This window comes from Drosophila pseudoobscura, chromosome 3 (genome assembly GCF_009870125.1).
Source record: "Drosophila pseudoobscura strain MV-25-SWS-2005 chromosome 3, UCI_Dpse_MV25, whole genome shotgun sequence".
Taxonomy (NCBI): domain Eukaryota; kingdom Metazoa; phylum Arthropoda; class Insecta; order Diptera; family Drosophilidae; genus Drosophila; species Drosophila pseudoobscura.
Window position 1 is genome coordinate 8,568,943 of NC_046680.1, and position 17,567 is coordinate 8,586,509.

At 46.0% G+C, this 17,567-nt stretch overlaps 3 protein-coding genes and 1 long non-coding RNA gene across 8 annotated transcripts; 3 read left to right on the top strand and 1 right to left on the bottom strand.

Moving 5' to 3' along the window:
- The first annotated feature begins 4,994 nt into the window (after positions 1-4,994).
- Positions 4,995-11,333, top strand: nw (narrow). 4 transcript variants are annotated; one of them, XM_033377996.1, is made up of 4 exons: positions 4,997-5,564; positions 7,978-8,353; positions 8,463-8,612; positions 10,048-11,333. In XM_033377996.1, the coding sequence occupies exons 1-4, from the start codon at positions 5,513-5,515 to the stop codon at positions 10,952-10,954; spliced, it is 1,485 nt and encodes a 494-aa protein (XP_033233887.1). In that variant the 5' UTR covers positions 4,997-5,512; the 3' UTR covers positions 10,955-11,333. The 4 variants fall into 4 exon arrangements, with proteins under 4 accessions (XP_033233888.1, XP_033233887.1, XP_001360576.3 ...); XM_001360539.4 differs by having other exon boundaries at positions 4,998-5,564; positions 8,460-8,612; XM_033377997.1 differs by lacking the exon at positions 10,048-11,333 and having other exon boundaries at positions 4,995-5,564; positions 8,463-9,096.
- Positions 11,000-12,595, bottom strand: LOC117183587 (uncharacterized). Its single transcript, XR_004468719.1, has 2 exons — positions 12,381-12,595; positions 11,000-12,327 (listed from the first exon to the last, which is right to left on the bottom strand). It is a non-coding gene; the product is annotated as an uncharacterized lncRNA (long non-coding RNA).
- Positions 12,596-12,803: 208 nt separating this feature from the next.
- LOC6898301 (uncharacterized) lies at positions 12,804-13,248 on the top strand. Its single transcript, XM_002138327.2, has 2 exons — positions 12,804-12,959; positions 13,029-13,248. Exons 1-2 carry the CDS (start codon positions 12,864-12,866, stop codon positions 13,167-13,169), a joined length of 237 nt encoding a protein of 78 aa, XP_002138363.2. The 5' UTR covers positions 12,804-12,863; the 3' UTR covers positions 13,170-13,248.
- A 454-nt stretch (positions 13,249-13,702) lies between these two features.
- Positions 13,703-16,306, top strand: CtsK2 (Cathepsin K2). 2 transcript variants are annotated; one of them, XM_015183959.2, is made up of 4 exons: positions 13,703-13,807; positions 14,795-15,004; positions 15,070-15,278; positions 15,339-16,306. In XM_015183959.2, exons 1-4 carry the CDS (start codon positions 13,718-13,720, stop codon positions 16,042-16,044), a joined length of 1,215 nt encoding a protein of 404 aa, XP_015039445.2. In that variant the 5' UTR covers positions 13,703-13,717; the 3' UTR covers positions 16,045-16,306. The 2 variants fall into 2 exon arrangements, with proteins under 2 accessions (XP_015039445.2, XP_015039446.2); XM_015183960.2 differs by lacking the exon at positions 13,703-13,807 and adding an exon at positions 14,490-14,582.
- Positions 16,307-17,567: the final 1,261 nt, after the last annotated feature.

The window sequence follows — 17,567 nt, forward strand, 5'->3', positions numbered from 1 at the left end:
GGGTTCTTGAACCCACCCACACTCACACCAGCCGCGATCCCGCATGATGTTGGCCATGGCAGTGGCATTTCAATTTCGCAAATGAACTCCTCGACTCCCCCTGCCAGCTCCGAATCCGGATCCGACTCCGAGTTGGCTATAATCTTGTCTCTGTGTTGTCTGCCCATAAAACGCCAACTTCCGTCTTTCTTCAATTTCTATTTTGATTCCCTTCATTAAGAATGCTTCTTGGCTTCCTGCTTGGCTCCAGCTCTAGCTCTAGCTCTGCCGTACCTCACCGCTTTCCTTTTCCTACCCGAAGCCCCTAAACGTTTAAGTCTAATGGCCATATTAGCGATGGGAAGATCGCCGGCTCAAAGTTTATTGGCCATTTGTGTGAAGTACACTGAGAAATATAAGCTCATCAGGAGATCAATAACAGCCTCGTGTCAAATTCTAACAGTGGAGCATACTACCCATAATTGTGTGCAAGATATAGTATTAGCTGGATTAAATATAGCCAAAGCCACAGGGCTTTCTCGCCGTTTTTAATGGATTGTTTTTCATATGTATTGCATATAACTTTGAGCACGGTTCATTTATTCTATTGCAAGGGTACATCATATTTTTTCCTTCAGTGTACCCGTAGGTATTATCAGTATCTGTCATTTGTTCTATATCGAATTGAGACATGAGAAACGTTATGTGGAAGCAGATCAGGCATGGGTCAATGAGTTGCGCGACTCACAAATTAGTTGAAATCAACCGAATCCACTCCTTCCGCACTCGGTGTCTACCCCTTCCCCTGGCAACCCAACCCCCTATTCAAAGTGATTTTCGTGTTGATGCGGTTAGTGGCATTGCTGTTGTTTTGTTCTGCTAGTCGTGATTTTTTTGCCCAGTTCGCCAGAAACGTTGAATTGGCTTCACCTTTTGACATGGAATCTGAAATGACGTGAAGCAGCCAAAGGAAGAGCTCAGCTCAACCAGAAGATACTCGAACTTGCATAGACATCTACCACAAATTCCCCCCCGCCCCCACCATCGGCGTCCCCAATTCTTTCGCTCTCTCTTCTCGTCCCCTCGTCTTTGATTGGCAGTTAGCCATCCTCAGCCTCAGCCTCAGTCTTAGCCTCATCCTCATCCAATGGCCAAATGCTCATTTGGTTTCGTTTCTCGTTTCTTTTTTGTTTTTGTTTTGTTCAGTTGCATTGCTCTGCGATCGAAATTATTTACCGTTGATATGGTTATGGTCAAGGCAATATAGGAAAAACAAGAAAGGGGAACAAAGCCAGCTTTGGACAGCCAATTCCTTGAAATACCTTCATAGTGGGATGGTTGGGAATACGCATACACACTCGAAGATTGGAGGCCTAGTACAAAGACAGCTGTAGAGAGTAGTCCATGTTCCTAATAGTTTATAATTAGGTTTGGTAGAGTGTTGAAAAGAGATAAATCTTTGCAAATTCTATAACTAACACATAACCAACCTATTGATGTATAATGTTTGATGAAAATATGATCTGAATTTAATAAATATTAGTTGAAGCATCATTTATGGATTATAGTAAGGGATCTCCTAGTACTCTTAGTGAGGAGAATATCTCTCCAGTTGTGCTCCAAAGTTCCCTTGAAAAGTGTTCCCATCTTGGTTACAAGCCTACCCTCCGGACTTATACACCCCTTCTATTCCTGCTAAAAGCAGAAAAACACATTTATTGAAAACGTTGCATTCATTTGTGCATATTTTAATAAGTTTATTATAAATGTATGTACATGCGGCCTGGACTGGCATGAATTTATTCATGAACGAAGATGTTCCGAACGGAACAGAGCAGAACAGAACAGAACAGAACAGAACAGAAGGGATCGGAGGAGATGGTCTAGGTCCTGATCGGTTTGCAGATCATGTTCCAGCGATTTTGTGGGCTTGGCCCTCACGACAGTTTGATATGTGTAACCCCCGATGCAAATGCTGATGACCTTCGTCTTCGGCCCACCAAGGACAAGTATGTAGGTATGCCTGGCATAGGAATAGGATTGGGTGCGGACTGGCATTGATATTGGGGGCTCTCTGTAGAGCCTTCTGAGAGCTCTTCTAATTAGAACCCAGGCAAGTGGAAATTTGTGATGTCTGGCTCAGATGGGTATCTGGATGTCATTTCTCATGCCAGATACCCAATTCATATTAATCCTTTGATCTCAGGCGGAAAATGTGTGTATTAGTCGCTAGTTCTCGGCTTTCGGTTCTCGGTTTTCGCTGCTCGCCATCTCCATCTTCGTCATCGTCATCGTCTTCGTCTTTGTCTGCTGCTTATCTTCCTTCTTCTGCTTTTTCTGGGATAGATGCCATGTCCATGTCGTCATCATCATCATCATCATCATTATCATCATCATCATTGCTAAACTTGACGCTAAAATGGATGAGTATGAGGATACGCAGGAGTAGGAGCAGGAGGGAAAAGAAGAGCAGAGCAGAACAGAGCAGCAGACAGAAGTCAGAAGGCAACTGGCAACACAGTTCTTGCGTCTGTTGCCAAAGTCCGTTGCAAGCAGCCAAACCCGAGGATTTCTACCAAAAGGCGAATTAAATTCCTCAATTCTTGGGCCTGGTTTATTTTTAGACCAAAAACAGAGGAAGAACAAGAAGAGCAAAGCAAAGCAAAGCAAAGCGAAAACTAGCAATGAAATAAACCAAGGGGTAAAGAAAGAGAGATGAAGAGAGGCAGAGGCGACAGCAGTGCAGACCAACACCAAGACGAAAGACGAGGACAAGAAGCGGAGTAGACGGAGGAGACGGACAACAACAACGACGCCAGGCACACACAAATGGTGAAGATCAGAAGATCAACCAGCGGCGGCAAAGAAACAGCCACAGCCGCAGCCGCAGCCGCGGTCGATGCTGCAGCCGCAGCAACAAGTATAGATGGATGAATGCTGTTAAAGGCGAAGGCCATCCAAAGAAACTCCTATCCTCCAGCCGTACCCCCGCCACCTCCACCGCCACCGCCATCGCCATAGCCACAACAGCACTAAATCCAGATTGCAAGGAGTCAAACTAGCATCCGCGACGGTCACATTAAGCCGCCTCTATGCGTTGTCGACAGGCGTCGAAGTCGAACTCAAAGTGGAAGTGGAAGTCGAAGACGAAGTCGGCGTCGGCGTCGGCCCGGCGGCAGATGTTTCACCCAGGAACACATCGCACGATCCGATCCGCGAAGGGCGACCGAAGAGCAGCGCCCGAAATCTCAGTGCGTTGTACTTACGATAGAATTTTTGATTGCCATAAGCACGCACAGAGTCGAGTCGCCTCCAAGCCCTAGGTCTAGGTCCGGCACCACCCAATCGAGCACTGTCTGGCCCTGGCCCTGGCACTGGCATCGGATCGTCGCGAACTGGGAAATTGCGGGCAATTCATTTCCCATGACTCTTAATCACCTGGCCATTATTATATTTACTCGTACTCGTATATAATTATACCCTACACCCATCGATTCCTGTGTCGAAAGGGATTAACCATTGATTAAGTCGAATAGCAGTTTGAGTGGAAATAACTTCGATATATTATCGATACTCCCAAGCGATAACTCGCTTCTGTTCAATGGCACAAAAGCAATCAAAGTCTCCTCCTCCTCTCTTTAAATGTTCTGCGTAGCTTTTCTAATTTGTTAGAATATTTTCTCAAGACTATTAATTAAACCTACCTATATTAATAATCATTAAACCAAATGTTTATCCTTCTCTAATTGCTTGGGTTAATTAGAAAGTTTGTGATACCATCCCAAGCAGCGAGAATGAGACTTAGAAGAGAACTTATAATTATGCATGCGGACATTTATCATAATTTTTTGGTAGAACGAAGAGGAGATGTGTGGAGAGAGAGAGAGAGTGTGTAAGTTCGTGCTGTGCGGCTGGTACCCGCAGAAAAATTGTCAAAACGCAAAGGAGAAGATCATTATTACATTTCACGCTTCCCTTCCAGCCAAGATCACAGAAATAAAAACTATACCATAAAAAACACAAGAACAACATCAGGAAACGAGCACTAGCTCTAGGGGGCGAAGCTTTTGATACCCTAGCATATGGATCGATCAGCAGCTCAGCGCTTTATCCAGTTATTTCCAGGCCAGAACATATCGAACGGAAATCCAGAATCCGTATACATAATTGGGTCAAGCATGATACGTTGCTGCAACAATAACATCTGATCCATATCATTATAACCTTTGGAAGGGTATTTCAAAAACTGATATCACAACGAGCGACGAGTACGAAGGCGACGGCTTGCTGGCGATACGTACCAAATTAATGGAAATGGAACCACATTGCGTTGGGCCGGGAAGGGCGCAGGCGCAGAGCAAGGGCAAGAGGGGACAAACGTGCAGCAGCAGCAGCAGCAGCAATAGCAGCAGCAGCGAACCCTACTCTATACAGGTAAGAGCCGCCAAGAGGCCAGAGAGCAGTGGGACCAGCAGAAAGAGCCAAAAACCAAAGCGTCGTTGTGGGAGAAAGAATAAAACTAACAATGGACTGCGGCGTCGACGCAGTCTTCGGTTCTGACTTTGGCTCCGAATCCGAATCCGACTCTGACTCCGACGACTCCCGACTCCCATTGGAATGAAATGATGACGGCGACGTGCTGCAGCAGAATGTGTTTATGCCTGTGCAAGTGTGTGTGTGAGCGGGCATTTCGGTCTTAACCCGCTTGTCTGTACCTTACCCTACCTTTGCTTTATTGCGTTCTTTGTCTAGCACACACACTGGCACTGCCTCTGCCTCTGGCTCTGACTTCCAAGCAACAGGAAGAGCTCACGCACACAGTGGGACACCTTTCCAATCACATCCATGAAATGAGCAAACATTACTCTGTTTCGATTGTTTTCGGCTATGCTCTTTTCCCCCTCTTTCTTCCATTCTTTCCACTGTTTTCTTTTGGAATTCTTTGGCGCTGGGTTCATTCATGCCCGTAGCCCGGCCACAAATTTCCTTTTTAAGCTAACTAACCCGAGCTCTTCACGACATTTGCAATCGCGTACTTGGCCAGATCAGAACAACAAGCTTCAAATCAAACAAATATCGAACATCGAGTCCTCACCAGAAGTTCCCTTAGTCTGTCCAAGGATTACTCTCTGCTTCTGCTCTGCCTCTCTATCGGTGTGCCTGATTGTACGTGTACGTGTGTGTTTGTCTCGTCTCCCTCGTCTCACCATCGTTTCGGGCGCGCTCTGGAAGAGGAAACTGGAACTGGAATTGGTATTGGTATTGCTGGAGTTCTGGAAGCAGAGAGCCTCTTCTTCGTTCGCTTCTTCGCTTTCTTGGCGGACATTCGCGGCTGCGTGATATTGCCCGGATCACCCCAGCGATCAGTCGAAGACGAAGACTTGCAGTGAACGCGACGTGTACTAGTGTTAGCCTCCTCGATCGCGCGTCCTCCAACACATCCGCTCTTGCATTCAGCTCGTTAGATCGTCGTCAGCTACAGCCAGATTGTACTCCGAACTCAAACGCTCTCTCGCCCGATACCAAGTAAAAGATGGCCAAAATCATTTTATTCTGTGTGCTGAGCCTTTTGGCATGCGCTGCAGGTTAGTACAAGTTCAATATTTCTATGGAATATCGTTGGGATATTTCTTTAAAAATGGCTTTTTGAGGAATTCCCATTAAAATTAATTTATATCCCTTATATAATACTAAACGATTAGATAAAGTGGTCCCAAAGAAGTGTAGAATTAGATGTGCTTCGAAATCTAATGTCTGTGTAATATCTAAAATTTCCTATAAGTTTCCCAATTCTATTTCCAAAACCGTGCTGCCAACGAACTGCACAAAATGATGATCTGGCCAAGTGCTTGAAAAAGTCTAAGACCCAGACTCTGGCCCGAACGAATGCATAATGCATTCCCATCATTATATCTGAATCAAAGTCTCGGCCATTAAGTCTGTTCGGTGCTTTTGCATCAATTTTTTCCATCGTTCCGCTCTTTTCTCATCGATTACCTGAAGCTGAATTGCACTGTTCCCGTTCCCGTTTTGGACCCCAGCAGGAGCCAGAGCTCTTTTTTAATATCAATTTCGTTCTGCTTATCCCAGTCGCCATGTCCATTATAATGATTTGCCTGCTAACAGGCCGGAGGGATGCTAGGTGCCAACAAATAACTAGACTTGGCATCGGTCCCGCTTCCCGGGGTGGCCCGGGGTTTGCCTCCAGCATCCTCCAGCATCAAAGTCTGGGGCAAACACTAGCATTGACTTTGACTGCATCATTAGAGACGTGCTAGATTCGCGATCTCTCCAGGAGTATCTATCGCTGGCCGAACGTAATTACCTTCCGAAATTATAGTGCTCGAAAATTGACGGCTGTAGGGGGAATCTGAGCGAAATACTGTCCAATTATTGGGTTTCCCGATCCCGATCCCGTTCCCGTTCCCGATCCAGCCCCAGTCCCATTCCCATTCCCCCAATCGAGTTCACGTTCAGAGTCAGAGTCAGTGTCAAATTAAGTGCAATTGGATGGGGTTTGGATGGGAGAGGAGAGAAACTGGACTTCCTTCTCGTTAGCTCCCTTGAAGATATTGTTGTTTCTTTTTTACCTCGAATTCTATCCGTTGGATCCGTTCCAAGCGAAGATTGCGATCTAGTTGGATTCATTTTGGGGGAATTAATTCTCGAATTAGGTTGGATCCCTCTCTGAGATTTGGGTTGGAGGAATAAATTGGTCAATTAAAATGAAATTTGAGAGTTTCTTCAGCTTGTTCTTCTGCTTCTGCCCAGGGGGATTGGAATTCTTATTGGTTGGTTCTATTGAGAGATGGAAATCTCAGCTGCTCGGATGCATAATAAATCCGCTCGACTGCTGTCAGTCTTCACATTCTTCCCATTCATAAATCTACCCTCGGATCGGTTGTCGTCTCCGTTGTCTTTCGGAGGGAAGACTTTTCGACTTGGCTTCGTGTGTGTCTTGCATTTAAATCGCCGGAAATAATTTCATATACAAACAGATAGCCACACAGATACGACTGCTCGTATGTGGGTATTGAGGTGCGAGTGAGTGGACAAACATTGGAACCCTGTCTATGCCATAGCCATAGACATACCCTTGCCTATATCCATCCACGACAAGTGCCATAAATAGCCAAGTGCCTGGAGGTGCCTTCAAAGTATTTGTGTTTATCTTTTGAGCCGTTCTCAAAGGGCCAACACCAACACACACACACACACACACACACACACACACCTATGCATGCATGTAGGATACAAACAGATGACTGTTTAGCACGCTCTGAGAGGGCTAAGATCTTTTACCTGTTGGAACCAGCCAGAACAGTCACTGTCATCTTGCATTGTTTTCTCTCGTCCCAGAGCACCCCCCGAACAGGGAATGAAAGCAGAGCTCTTCTCGGGTCAGCGATTACATAAGAGTCTGCCGGCCGCCTGCTCTCTCTTTCATTCTTTCATGCGTCTTTTCAGTGCTTGGGGCTGACCAGAGCAGCCACCAGCCACCAGCTAATTAATGTCATCAGCACCTTGATTCCCCATCGGATTTTGTGTGTAATTAGCTGCCGGAGGCACAACTCCGGGTCAGGGACCGCATAAATGCTCCTGGTCATCATCATCATCATCATCATCATTAACATTATCATCATGAGTCATGAATCATATGTCCAAAGTTCTTCGTTTGTTATTCTTTTTATAGAGACAATTGCCGACTGCTTTTGGTAATCCTATTTAATGATATTTGTCTTTGGCTTCGTTCTGTTTCTGGCTCTCTGGCTCTGACTGTGGCCTCTAGCTTCTGGCCATCTCTGGCCTGGCTATTACGCATGCGATGTCCGAAACTGAAACCGTTACTACAATTATTTCGGTTACGCGTTGCGATTTCATAGGTGTTTCGGTATTCAGAGCGGGATCTCCGGATGGGTTTTGGACTTGGGAATTTCGGGGTTCGTTCACCTGCAGAAGACCCCCACTAATTGTTTGCTTGTGCTCTTCCGGGATTAGGTCAACGCATTACGACAATCCATTTGGATGGAGTCCAGTACTTCATCAGCCGGATGAATCCCTATTCGCCGGAACTGAACTACTTCCTGGCCTACCAGTACTGTCGCTCCTTGGGCCTGCAGCTGGCCTCGTTCGAGACCAAGGAGAAGGCCGAATCGATGACCACGTATTTGAAGAATGCCGGCTACGGCAACTACGATTTCTGGACCTCCGGAAATCGCCTGGGCACGGGAATGTTCCTATGGATGAGCACCGGTTTACCGTTCAATGCCACCTTTGACTTCTTCGAGAACTCGGCGGACGCCATCCAGGCCGGCCTCCTCGATCCCGTCGATCACAACAGCAACACCTCGCCCCAGCGGACCGCCCGCGACAGGTAAGTACGCCAGGAAGATCCCCCATCCTCCCTGTCCGGCCCCAGTGTGTATCTCTCCTTACATCGCTCTCTGTTTTTGCACTCTCCATTCCATCTCGAACTATAGCAGCAGTGGCGCCGAGAAGGGATGCGTGATCCTGAAGCAGCCCACGCTCAAGTGGATGCCCGAGGATTGCTCGGCCGTCAAGGACTTCATTTGCGAGCAGACCCGCTGCTACTACTACAACTACGGCAGCATCCCGGTCTCGTCTGCGCAGGGGTAAGGACACTAGACCACGGCAGCCACTAAGCGAACAGAAAAGGCGCGAATAAGATCAAGCCAGAATTGAGAGAAGAGAAGAGTAACGAGGAGAAGAGAAAAGGAGCAGAGAAGAACGAAGAAAGAACCATATTCATAAAAGCAATAAACAAATTTAAATATACTATAATTAAAGTTAATTAATTCGCTATACGAACGGCCCGCTATAGCGGCAACTAAACAAATCTCCCTAATTAAGTAAATCGAGCACACAAACACCCACACCCACACACACATACACACACATATTTATATAGATACGATCGAAATCGAGAGAAACCGCAAGGATAACCTGATTAAACGAAAGTTAATTTAGTTGACCACAAACACACACACACACACACACAGAACACCCACTCACACACACACCAACAGAGACAGAGTGCGAATCTAAATCTGATTCCGATTCCCAGTCCGAACAAAAGATATTTGCCAAAAGAAAACAAAAAACTGAAACTCAAAAATAGGTGAGCTAAACCCCAAATCGTTACAAATCTACCATAACTACACACACACATGCACGCAGGCAGACACACACACACACACAGATACCTGTATTGTGTGTGTGTGCCTGCGCGTCAATCTATGCATACATCTATAAAGATTACATCTAAAGACTAAAGACTAATGCGAAGCTCTTAGCTAACTTCTTACTAACGCCCTCCAAAAAACAAAAAAAAAAACATTCGAGATGTTAGAGATTTCACAATCGATCCAAATTTACACAGTTTTTATTCGAAGAAAAACAATCCAAAGTATACTTCATTGTAGACGCCAATGCGATAACCGAACCACGAAAATTAATGCAATCTGATATTTAAAGAGATATTTAAAGGAATTGATATTAATCTTAAATCAGTTTAGAGTTCCCTTCAGAGGAATTCATTATTTGAAACCTATTCTAAAAGAGAAGCAATTTTGTTGCAGTTGCAACAAATATATCCCCAGTTCTAACTCATTTGATTCCACGTAAAATTTCATAGAAATGCCCTTCCCAGCGATCCTGTTTCAGATTGCATTAACTTTTCCCCAGTTCGATTCCATATGAGCGCCGAAAGAATCTCGCATAAGATCTACATAGATCTAAAACCCTAAATACTCTACGTAATATTTTGTTTGGTGGTTTGGGGCTTAGCTTCCTTAGATGTTCTCGCCTCTCGTTGTTGTTGCTGTTGTTGTTGTTGTTGTTGTCGTTGTGGTTGTCATGATGATTTGTGTTCAACTAACTAACTTTAGTATAAGCAGCTTAAAGCTCGAACTTTCGCACTAACCACGACCACCAACTCCAGCCGAACCGCTCCACCGTGCCCCCTCTACTCCTCTGTTAAGCAGCAAAACTCAAATGGCAACTGTTTTCGTTCTCTTCTCTTCCTTCTCCCCAAACGCTGGGCCACAGACGTCCCATCACCTCGACCACGCCCAGAACGCCTGACGCATTGATGCACCTGCATGCCGCCCCCACCACCACGCCCCTGCCCCTGCTGATGTCCACCACTGGAGGCCTGTACACGGCCGCCAAGGCCAAGTCGTCGCCAGCGATTGCCCAGCGCCTGGCAGAGGAGGCCAGCTCGCCGTCGTTCCACTCCTTCAAGCTGAACCAAGATCGCTCGCTGACCGACAAAGATGCCATTGACGTGGAGGTGGACGACCAGGACACGGACATGGATGCCGAGGAGCACGACGAGCACGAGCACGAGCACGAGGCGGAGAGCGATGGCGATGTAGAGGGCGACGATCACGACGGGGACAACGATAGCTTCAGCGAGCATGCCCGCGAGCTGATCGGCGATGGCGAGGGCGATGACATCAAGGAGCATGTCTTCCCGCTGCACGACAACGAGCTGCACCACGAGATGCACTCCATTGAAGAGGTTCAGCAGCAGCTGCAGCACCACGACGATGATGCCGCACCAGCTCCCGCCGCCGCCGCCGAAGAGAGTGTCAGCGTTGAGCACGAGACGGAGGCTGACGGGGACTCTGAGTCGGAAGCAGAAGCCGATTCGGAGGCCGAGTCCCAGGCCCCTGGACAGGCCAGTGAGGTGCTGCCGAGCTCCACAGAGTCGCCGGCCGCCGCCGCCATCGAGGAGCGCATCAAGCAGATTGCACAGGACTTCCAGAAGATGGCCAGCTCGCAGGAGATGCAGACCCCGCCCAAGGAGGAGGTCTCGCCCCAGCAGTCGCTCTCGCTGAACGACCTGATACGCACCCTGCGCCCCAACGAGCAGCAGATCATACCCCAGATCGACTCCGACTACTCGAACGCCATGCGGGTTCTGGGCAAGACCCTGGTGCCCAACAACTAGGCTTCCCCACTGGCATTGGCCTCCATTAGCATCCACTAGACTAAGTTGTGTGTGTTTGGGTCCGGGGCCCACCGACTGTCCCACCCACTGAGGGATTGGGTTCCACTGAGGAACGAGCATTTTCAAGAGCCGGCCGGATAACGTCCGAAAATGTCGCTTCTCTCTGCGGACCCATTGCGCAGCCTGGGCGGTCCGAGGGCCCCTGTAGAAATTTCCGATCCACACTGATCATTCCACTAGCATATCGGGCAACGAGAGATTAAAGGAGCCAAGACACTATTCTATATATAAATACGACATATTGTATGCTTTAATTGTATGACAACCACCACAAAAAAAGGAAACTCTTGATTTAATAAAAACTACTGAGTAAAATTAACAATCAACATATATTATGTGGAAGAATTCCCTGTATTTGCATATCACTGCATAGATTCTGTGTTACATGATTGGAACTCTTGAGTGAAGTGGACTATGCTCTACCCAAACGATTCAATCTCTCACTTGAAGGGGTCTTAAAGTAACTGTGAAATGATTTCATCGATAGAGACCATCAAACCACTCCAATAAAACTGTTACGAGTGTCAGTAAACCTCTTAGAAGATGATGCTAATCTCGTGCACTCCGTCATCATAGACCATCGTTGGATCCATTCATATTCCGTCTCTGGACAGATCCGCAGACATGCTCGTATTCTATAACGGCTCTGGGGACTTGACTTGGCCATGAACAAATCATAAAGTGGCCCAGGGGCCTGGGGAGGGGATTTATTTGGCTTAGTCGAAAAGAAGATGAAAGCCAATAATCGTAAATTAGCTGCTCGGGCTCTAAAAACTGAAGTATGTTTGGGATTTCTTTTATTGCAGCAGCCCCAGAGGCGGTCCCCGGCCGAAGCGAGCCCGAAAGAACAAATAAATTCGTTGGCAGGCTTACATCACTTGGTTGGGTCTTGGTCTTGGTCTTGGTCGTGGTCGTGGTCGTGTTCTGGTCCCTCCGTCTGTCCAGTCTTCGGTGTCTTCGGTGTCTGCATTCAAATCTGCAAATCATCTTTCTTAATTTAAAGAGGATTTCGAGACGCAGACGAAGACGCATCACATCAAGTTTTATGTGTGTCGGTGTCGCTCAACAATTGGATGAAGATGAAGATGGAGCTGCGGCGGGCCAGCCAGCAGCGGCTGTGGACACAACGCATTAACCAGAAGATCCCCGAGCTGGCTTGCAGACCCAAAGGTACCCGCCCCTGCCCCATGCCCACCTGCTGGTGCTCCATCGTCGTCTCCATCTTCAGCTCCACCTTCGCCCTGACGCAGATGAGAGTGACTTCGTTTGAAGTTCTGTATTGTTGACTGATGTTGTTGTTCTTCTTGCTGTTGCTGCTGAAAGTGGTTAATGAAAGAAGCACACACAGATACTCGCGCATACATACATGCATTCTCGTATAAGGTATATGGCAGTCGGAGCAGGCAGATGTGAAGACAACCTTGAAATGTATAGCAGAGTCCAACGAACGAATATATAAAAAAAATGGTTCTGTTCTCCTCTTTGTGCGAGCACCTCAGAGGAGCTTGAGGAGCATTCCTTGGGTAAGAACGGTAAGTAACTGCTAACTGGAAGATGAATTTCAAATCTCTGGAGAATCGGCGGCGTCTGCATCCGTGATAAGGAACGAAAGGAAAAGTACGCTCACGCGCCCGCCCGATATTGGTGTTATTTATAAAGCCGCACAAAGTGCACCTGATCTCAGGAAAGATGATTCAGTTGCTTTACATACGGAAGTGTACGGAGGAATTGCCCAAAACAGAGAGAAAGTACCGACTTTGCCGAATTATATAAAGGAATCGTTCAGGCTTCCAGCATCATTGCAAGCCAAACAATTCGCTTGAAAGGACTACTTCCATCCCGCAACAAAATGAAAGTGACTCTGATCCTCAGCTTCCTGGCCTCCCTGGCCCTCTCGCTGGCCCTGCCCCAGGTGGGACATGGATCCATCAATGGACCCAGCGGCGTAAGTATAAACTCTGACCCGAAACAAGGGATATCTTGGCTAATCTTTCGAATGATTCGTGGCGTTCAGCGCTTTGCCATGACCCGGGACTGGGCTTTGCCGCCAGTGGACCTTCAGAAGCCCATCGTCTTTCTGCGCGAGGCCACGCCCATCCACGAAGAGCCCCAGGAGTCGCGCTCCGTGCAGACACGACGACGCCAGATTGCCTGAGCTCTCTCTCCGATAGAATGTGTTACTAGAATTAATAGTTACGTGCCAATAAATTGATTAATATTAAATTGTATCCAAACTTCACGCCTGATCGCATGCCAAAGCCGAAAACGATCCACGACAGAGCATAGCCCACATGGATATTCATGGAATGGACAGTTCTGTTGACATAATTAACGCAGATCTAGGTGTCGAAGGAGAAAACGGGTTTCCTTAGGGGAGTTCCCTCAAATAAAACCAAATTAATGTTGGGTGTCTTCTTGGAAGCGCTGTTCGGCATCAGGTTAGAACCAGCTCGAGCATCCCGTGCCGGCTACTGTTATTATTATTTAATATCGACTCGTTTTTACATATGCATGTGTATGTACGGCTTTAATTAACACTTGAGCAGTCAGCCCCCCACCAGCCCCTTAACGGGAGTAATAATAAATGTTAATGACAGAGTATTAGATTTATTTTTGCATATTTTTTAATATATACATACGTATTACGTATACGCAGCGATACAAGTTTTGTCTTTAAGTAGTAGCTCATCTAATTAAATTTGCATGATAGCGCCATATCAGATCGGTGGCTATAAAAGCCCCAGTTTTGGGTCCCCGGCCATACCATTAGTGTTGGTCGATCGCTCGAGAAAGGTTAGTCGCTGGTTAAATTCTTCCTGGGATCCATAAAGTGAACATAAAACTTGTTTCGATTGTAAAGTTTATTTCTGTCTTGTCCTCTGTCTCTGCTGCAAGTGCATTTTCGTTGTCCAGATCTGTCCAGATCGGATTATCTTGTGTGCAGTAATATTTAATTGCCTTGAACTTGACAACGAGTTTTCGAGATCTTCCGGTTTTTCCTGTGCCGCCAAAGTGATGCCTTACCTTGCCTTACCTTGCCCCCTATGAGACGTGTATAAACATCGTTTAAAATCAGCCTCATCTCGGCGATTAAGTGTGTTAATTAAAATCATGATTACGTTTTGGAAGCCGCATTCAAGTCGAAATTCATTATGGTTGTTGTATGCTGTTTTACCGGTACCATAAGACCCATAAAAGTGACATGTAGGCCATAAATCGGCATAACAAAGATCATTTATTGACAGTAAACAAGTTTGAGCTCAATTTTTCTTATGTTTTTTTGTTCGATTGTTTATGCCACTCCACAGCTAAAACAGTTCACATGGTTACAATTATAGCTACTGCTACATGGTGTGATCAGAGCTTTTCGGATTCTGTATAATCATGAATTACTGGACTTGGGATAAACTCGTACTCGTATTGTTTGAGGTTTGAGGGGGTAGCAAGGTAGACAAGTTTATTAGGCTTCGAATCTATTTTACATGTCTGTCTAATCGATTTGTGATGATAGCTATATAAACGCTGACTGGCGATAGAGCCCAAACATTTGTACAGATTGAGTGAACGGGTAAGGTTGGGTCCGATAGAGACAGTGACATAACACTGATGATTTCAGATTTGAAAATATAATTGCACATATATTCAACTCAATCTGTTAATAAGTGTTACTACAAATGTAATCGAACTTAATTGACAACCGACAACGCAGAGATATTCTGTATTTTCCCCAGTCAGATGGAATACTATACGACTAGTATATATAGCAAATCTTCTTCCCAGATCACAATGAAGTTTCTGTTGGTGCTTCCCCTGTTTGTTGCCTTGGCTTCGGCACAGTTTGGTGGATTTGGAGGTGGCCTGGGTGGCAACCGCCTGGGTGGAGCCCTCTCGAATGCGGCCAACAGGGTCCAGCAGGGAATCGCCAACATTGCCAGACAACTGCCTTCACCGCCAAAGATCACGAATGTGCAGAACTTTGGCGATTTCTTGGTAAGTCTTTCTCCATCTGTCATCACCAGAGAGAGGATCTTTATTGTGATTACTTTCTTTCTCAGGCGCAATCTGGAAAGAATTATCTGTCCGCTGCAGACAAGGCCCTGCACGAGGGCGTCTTCGCTGCACGCAAGAATTTGGTTGATGCCGGCAACGATGCCTTTGCCAAGGGCGCCTCCAGCTACCAGCTGGCAGTGAATGCCTTTTCGGATCTGACAAAATCAGAGTTCCTCTCGCAGCTGACTGGCCTCCGGAAATCGTCGCAGGGAGCGTAAGTTCATCAGAAACTATAATCTGCCATTCCTAAATTAATATCATAATCCGTACCCAGATCGAAAGCCACAGCCAATCGAAAGCTGGCTAGTGTGCCTGCAGGAGCCAGCATTCCCGAATCCTTCGACTGGCGCCAGAAGGGAGGCGTTACTTCGGTGAAGTTCCAGGGAACTTGCGGATCGTGTTGGGCCTTTGCCACCACCGGTGCCATTGAGGGCCATATCTTCCGCAAGACCGGCACCCTGCCGAATCTGTCCGAGCAGAATCTGGTCGATTGCGGTACCCTGGAGTTTGGTCTGAGCGGGTGCGATGGCGGTTTCCAGGAGTACGCCATGGCATTCATCAATGAGGAGCAGAAGGGCGTGTCCAAGGCCGATGGTTATCCGTACATAGACAACAAGGATACGTGCAAGTACAGCAAAAATCTGTCGGGTGCGCAGATTACCGGCTTCGCCACCATTCCGCCAAAGGACGAGACTCTCATGAAGAAGGTGATTGCCACTCTGGGTCCCCTGGCCTGCTCCCTGAACGGCCTGGAGACTCTGCTGCAGTACAAGAGTGGAATCTACTCCGACGAGAAGTGCAATGAGGGCGAGCCGAACCACTCTGTTCTGGTCGTGGGCTATGGCTCGGAAAAGGGTCAGGATTACTGGATTGTCAAGAACTCGTGGGACAAGGTTTGGGGCGAGGAAGGCTACTTCCGCTTGCCACGCGGCAATAACTTCTGCGGCATTGCCCTCGAGTGCACCTACCCCATAGTTTAGTTCTACTAAAATTAGTCCCAGCTTGTAACTAAACGAGTCAATAACAAAAATGTACATACATATGTACGATTACGAACTTCCCTCGCTATAACTCTATATTTGATCTAGAGCTATCTGTTTGCTTGGTGAAATCAGATCTCCTGGATCCTAGACTTGCATGCCCAACGACAGGATATACCTTAAAGTTGAAACAATTTCAGAAATTTAACGAATATATAGCGATATTAATTTAATAAAATGAGAAAACATGAGCCACACCGCTAAGTTTTGGACTGAGGCTTGCTTTTATATAGATTCTTGTGTAAACCGCAGATCTCTTGTGCTGGGTTTTTAGAAACAGTAGGATATTCCATCTAACTAAGCAGGACGACTATCCATATAGTATATAGATGTGCCAGTTCATGCACCGAACATGTCGCAAGCGAACTTTCTGGATGAGATCCCAGACTAACGCGACTAAGATCGCGACTAACGCCGCGACATCATGAGCAGCCCATTCATACGCCGCCGAATCAAACGCATAGCTTCAGCTTCCAGACGAGTAAATCTTAAATATACTTCTCTTACAGAGGACCTATGTACCCTACGCTTCGTCACAAACCGAGTCGTATCCGATCTTTTCCACTTGTTCAAAATCATCCTTGCTATATTCTTTATCGGGAAAGCTATCCCGACTACAAAAAGGCGTGGCACGCCGATATAGGTTCACAAATAGCGGAGAAAACCAAATGTTTTTGATTGGGGAAAATGTCCTTAATCCTTGATAAAGACTTCATTAAATTAGGGACATTTTTTCGACCACAGGAAGCCGTCGCAAATATTCAAAGCAAATAAGAAAAGAAAGCAAAGAAATACCAAAGCATCAAGGACAGATTTCTAGACAGGGCGGGCTATGGCATGCCCCGATTGCGCCTTAAATAAGAGAGAAAACATGATATGTATCTCCGGAGAAAATATCCTTGATCCTTGGTCCGTGATAAGGTCTCCATCAAGTAACGGATAAAACAACAACTCTTAACTTGCGACCGATCAAATTATCAAAATAATTATTATACAATAAAAATCAAAAATATTTTATAATTATTGTTTTTGGTTTTATTGTATTATTATTATTTTTGATTTTTATTAATGATTAATAATTAATAATTCATGTATTAATAATTAATTAATTAATTCATTAATTAATTAATAATTAATTTATTAATAATTATTATTTTGATAATTTAAGCGGTCGCAAGTTAAGAGTTGTTTTTTTCTCCGTTCCTTGAAGCCCGTTCTAGTCGTGCGACGGCTTCCTGTGTTCGGAATAACATCCTTGATTTGATGGAGTCCTTATCAAGAACCAAGGATTAAGGATATTTTTCTCAGACATATAACATATAGACTGTTTTCTCCCTTATTCATGGCCCGATCGCGACATGCGACGGCTTCCCATGATCAGAAAAAACTTCTTGATTCTTCGCAAACGATTCCAACAACCCCAGCCATACATATCTAGTTTTTTCGGCTATTAGTGGGCTGAT

Excerpts from the sequence above, each read along its gene's own strand:
- nw (XM_001360539.4), top strand. The coding sequence starts at position 5,513 with ATGGCCAAAATCATTTTATTCTGTGTGCTGAGCCTTTTGGCATGCGCT. Across the intron at positions 8,354-8,459 it reads CAGCGGACCGCCCGCGACAG|CAGCAGTGGCGCCGAGAAGG; the intron begins GTAAGTACGCCA and ends CTCGAACTATAG. Across the intron at positions 8,613-10,047 it reads CCGGTCTCGTCTGCGCAGGG|ACGTCCCATCACCTCGACCA; the intron begins GTAAGGACACTA and ends GCTGGGCCACAG.
- LOC6898301 (XM_002138327.2), top strand. The coding sequence starts at position 12,864 with ATGAAAGTGACTCTGATCCTCAGCTTCCTGGCCTCCCTGGCCCTCTCG. Across the intron at positions 12,960-13,028 it reads CCATCAATGGACCCAGCGGC|CGCTTTGCCATGACCCGGGA; the intron begins GTAAGTATAAAC and ends CGTGGCGTTCAG.
- CtsK2 (XM_015183959.2), top strand. The coding sequence starts at position 13,718 with ATGATAGCGCCATATCAGATCGGTGGCTATAAAAGCCCCAGTTTTGGG. Across the intron at positions 13,808-14,794 it reads TGGTCGATCGCTCGAGAAAG|ATCACAATGAAGTTTCTGTT; the intron begins GTTAGTCGCTGG and ends TCTTCTTCCCAG. Across the intron at positions 15,279-15,338 it reads CGGAAATCGTCGCAGGGAGC|ATCGAAAGCCACAGCCAATC; the intron begins GTAAGTTCATCA and ends ATCCGTACCCAG.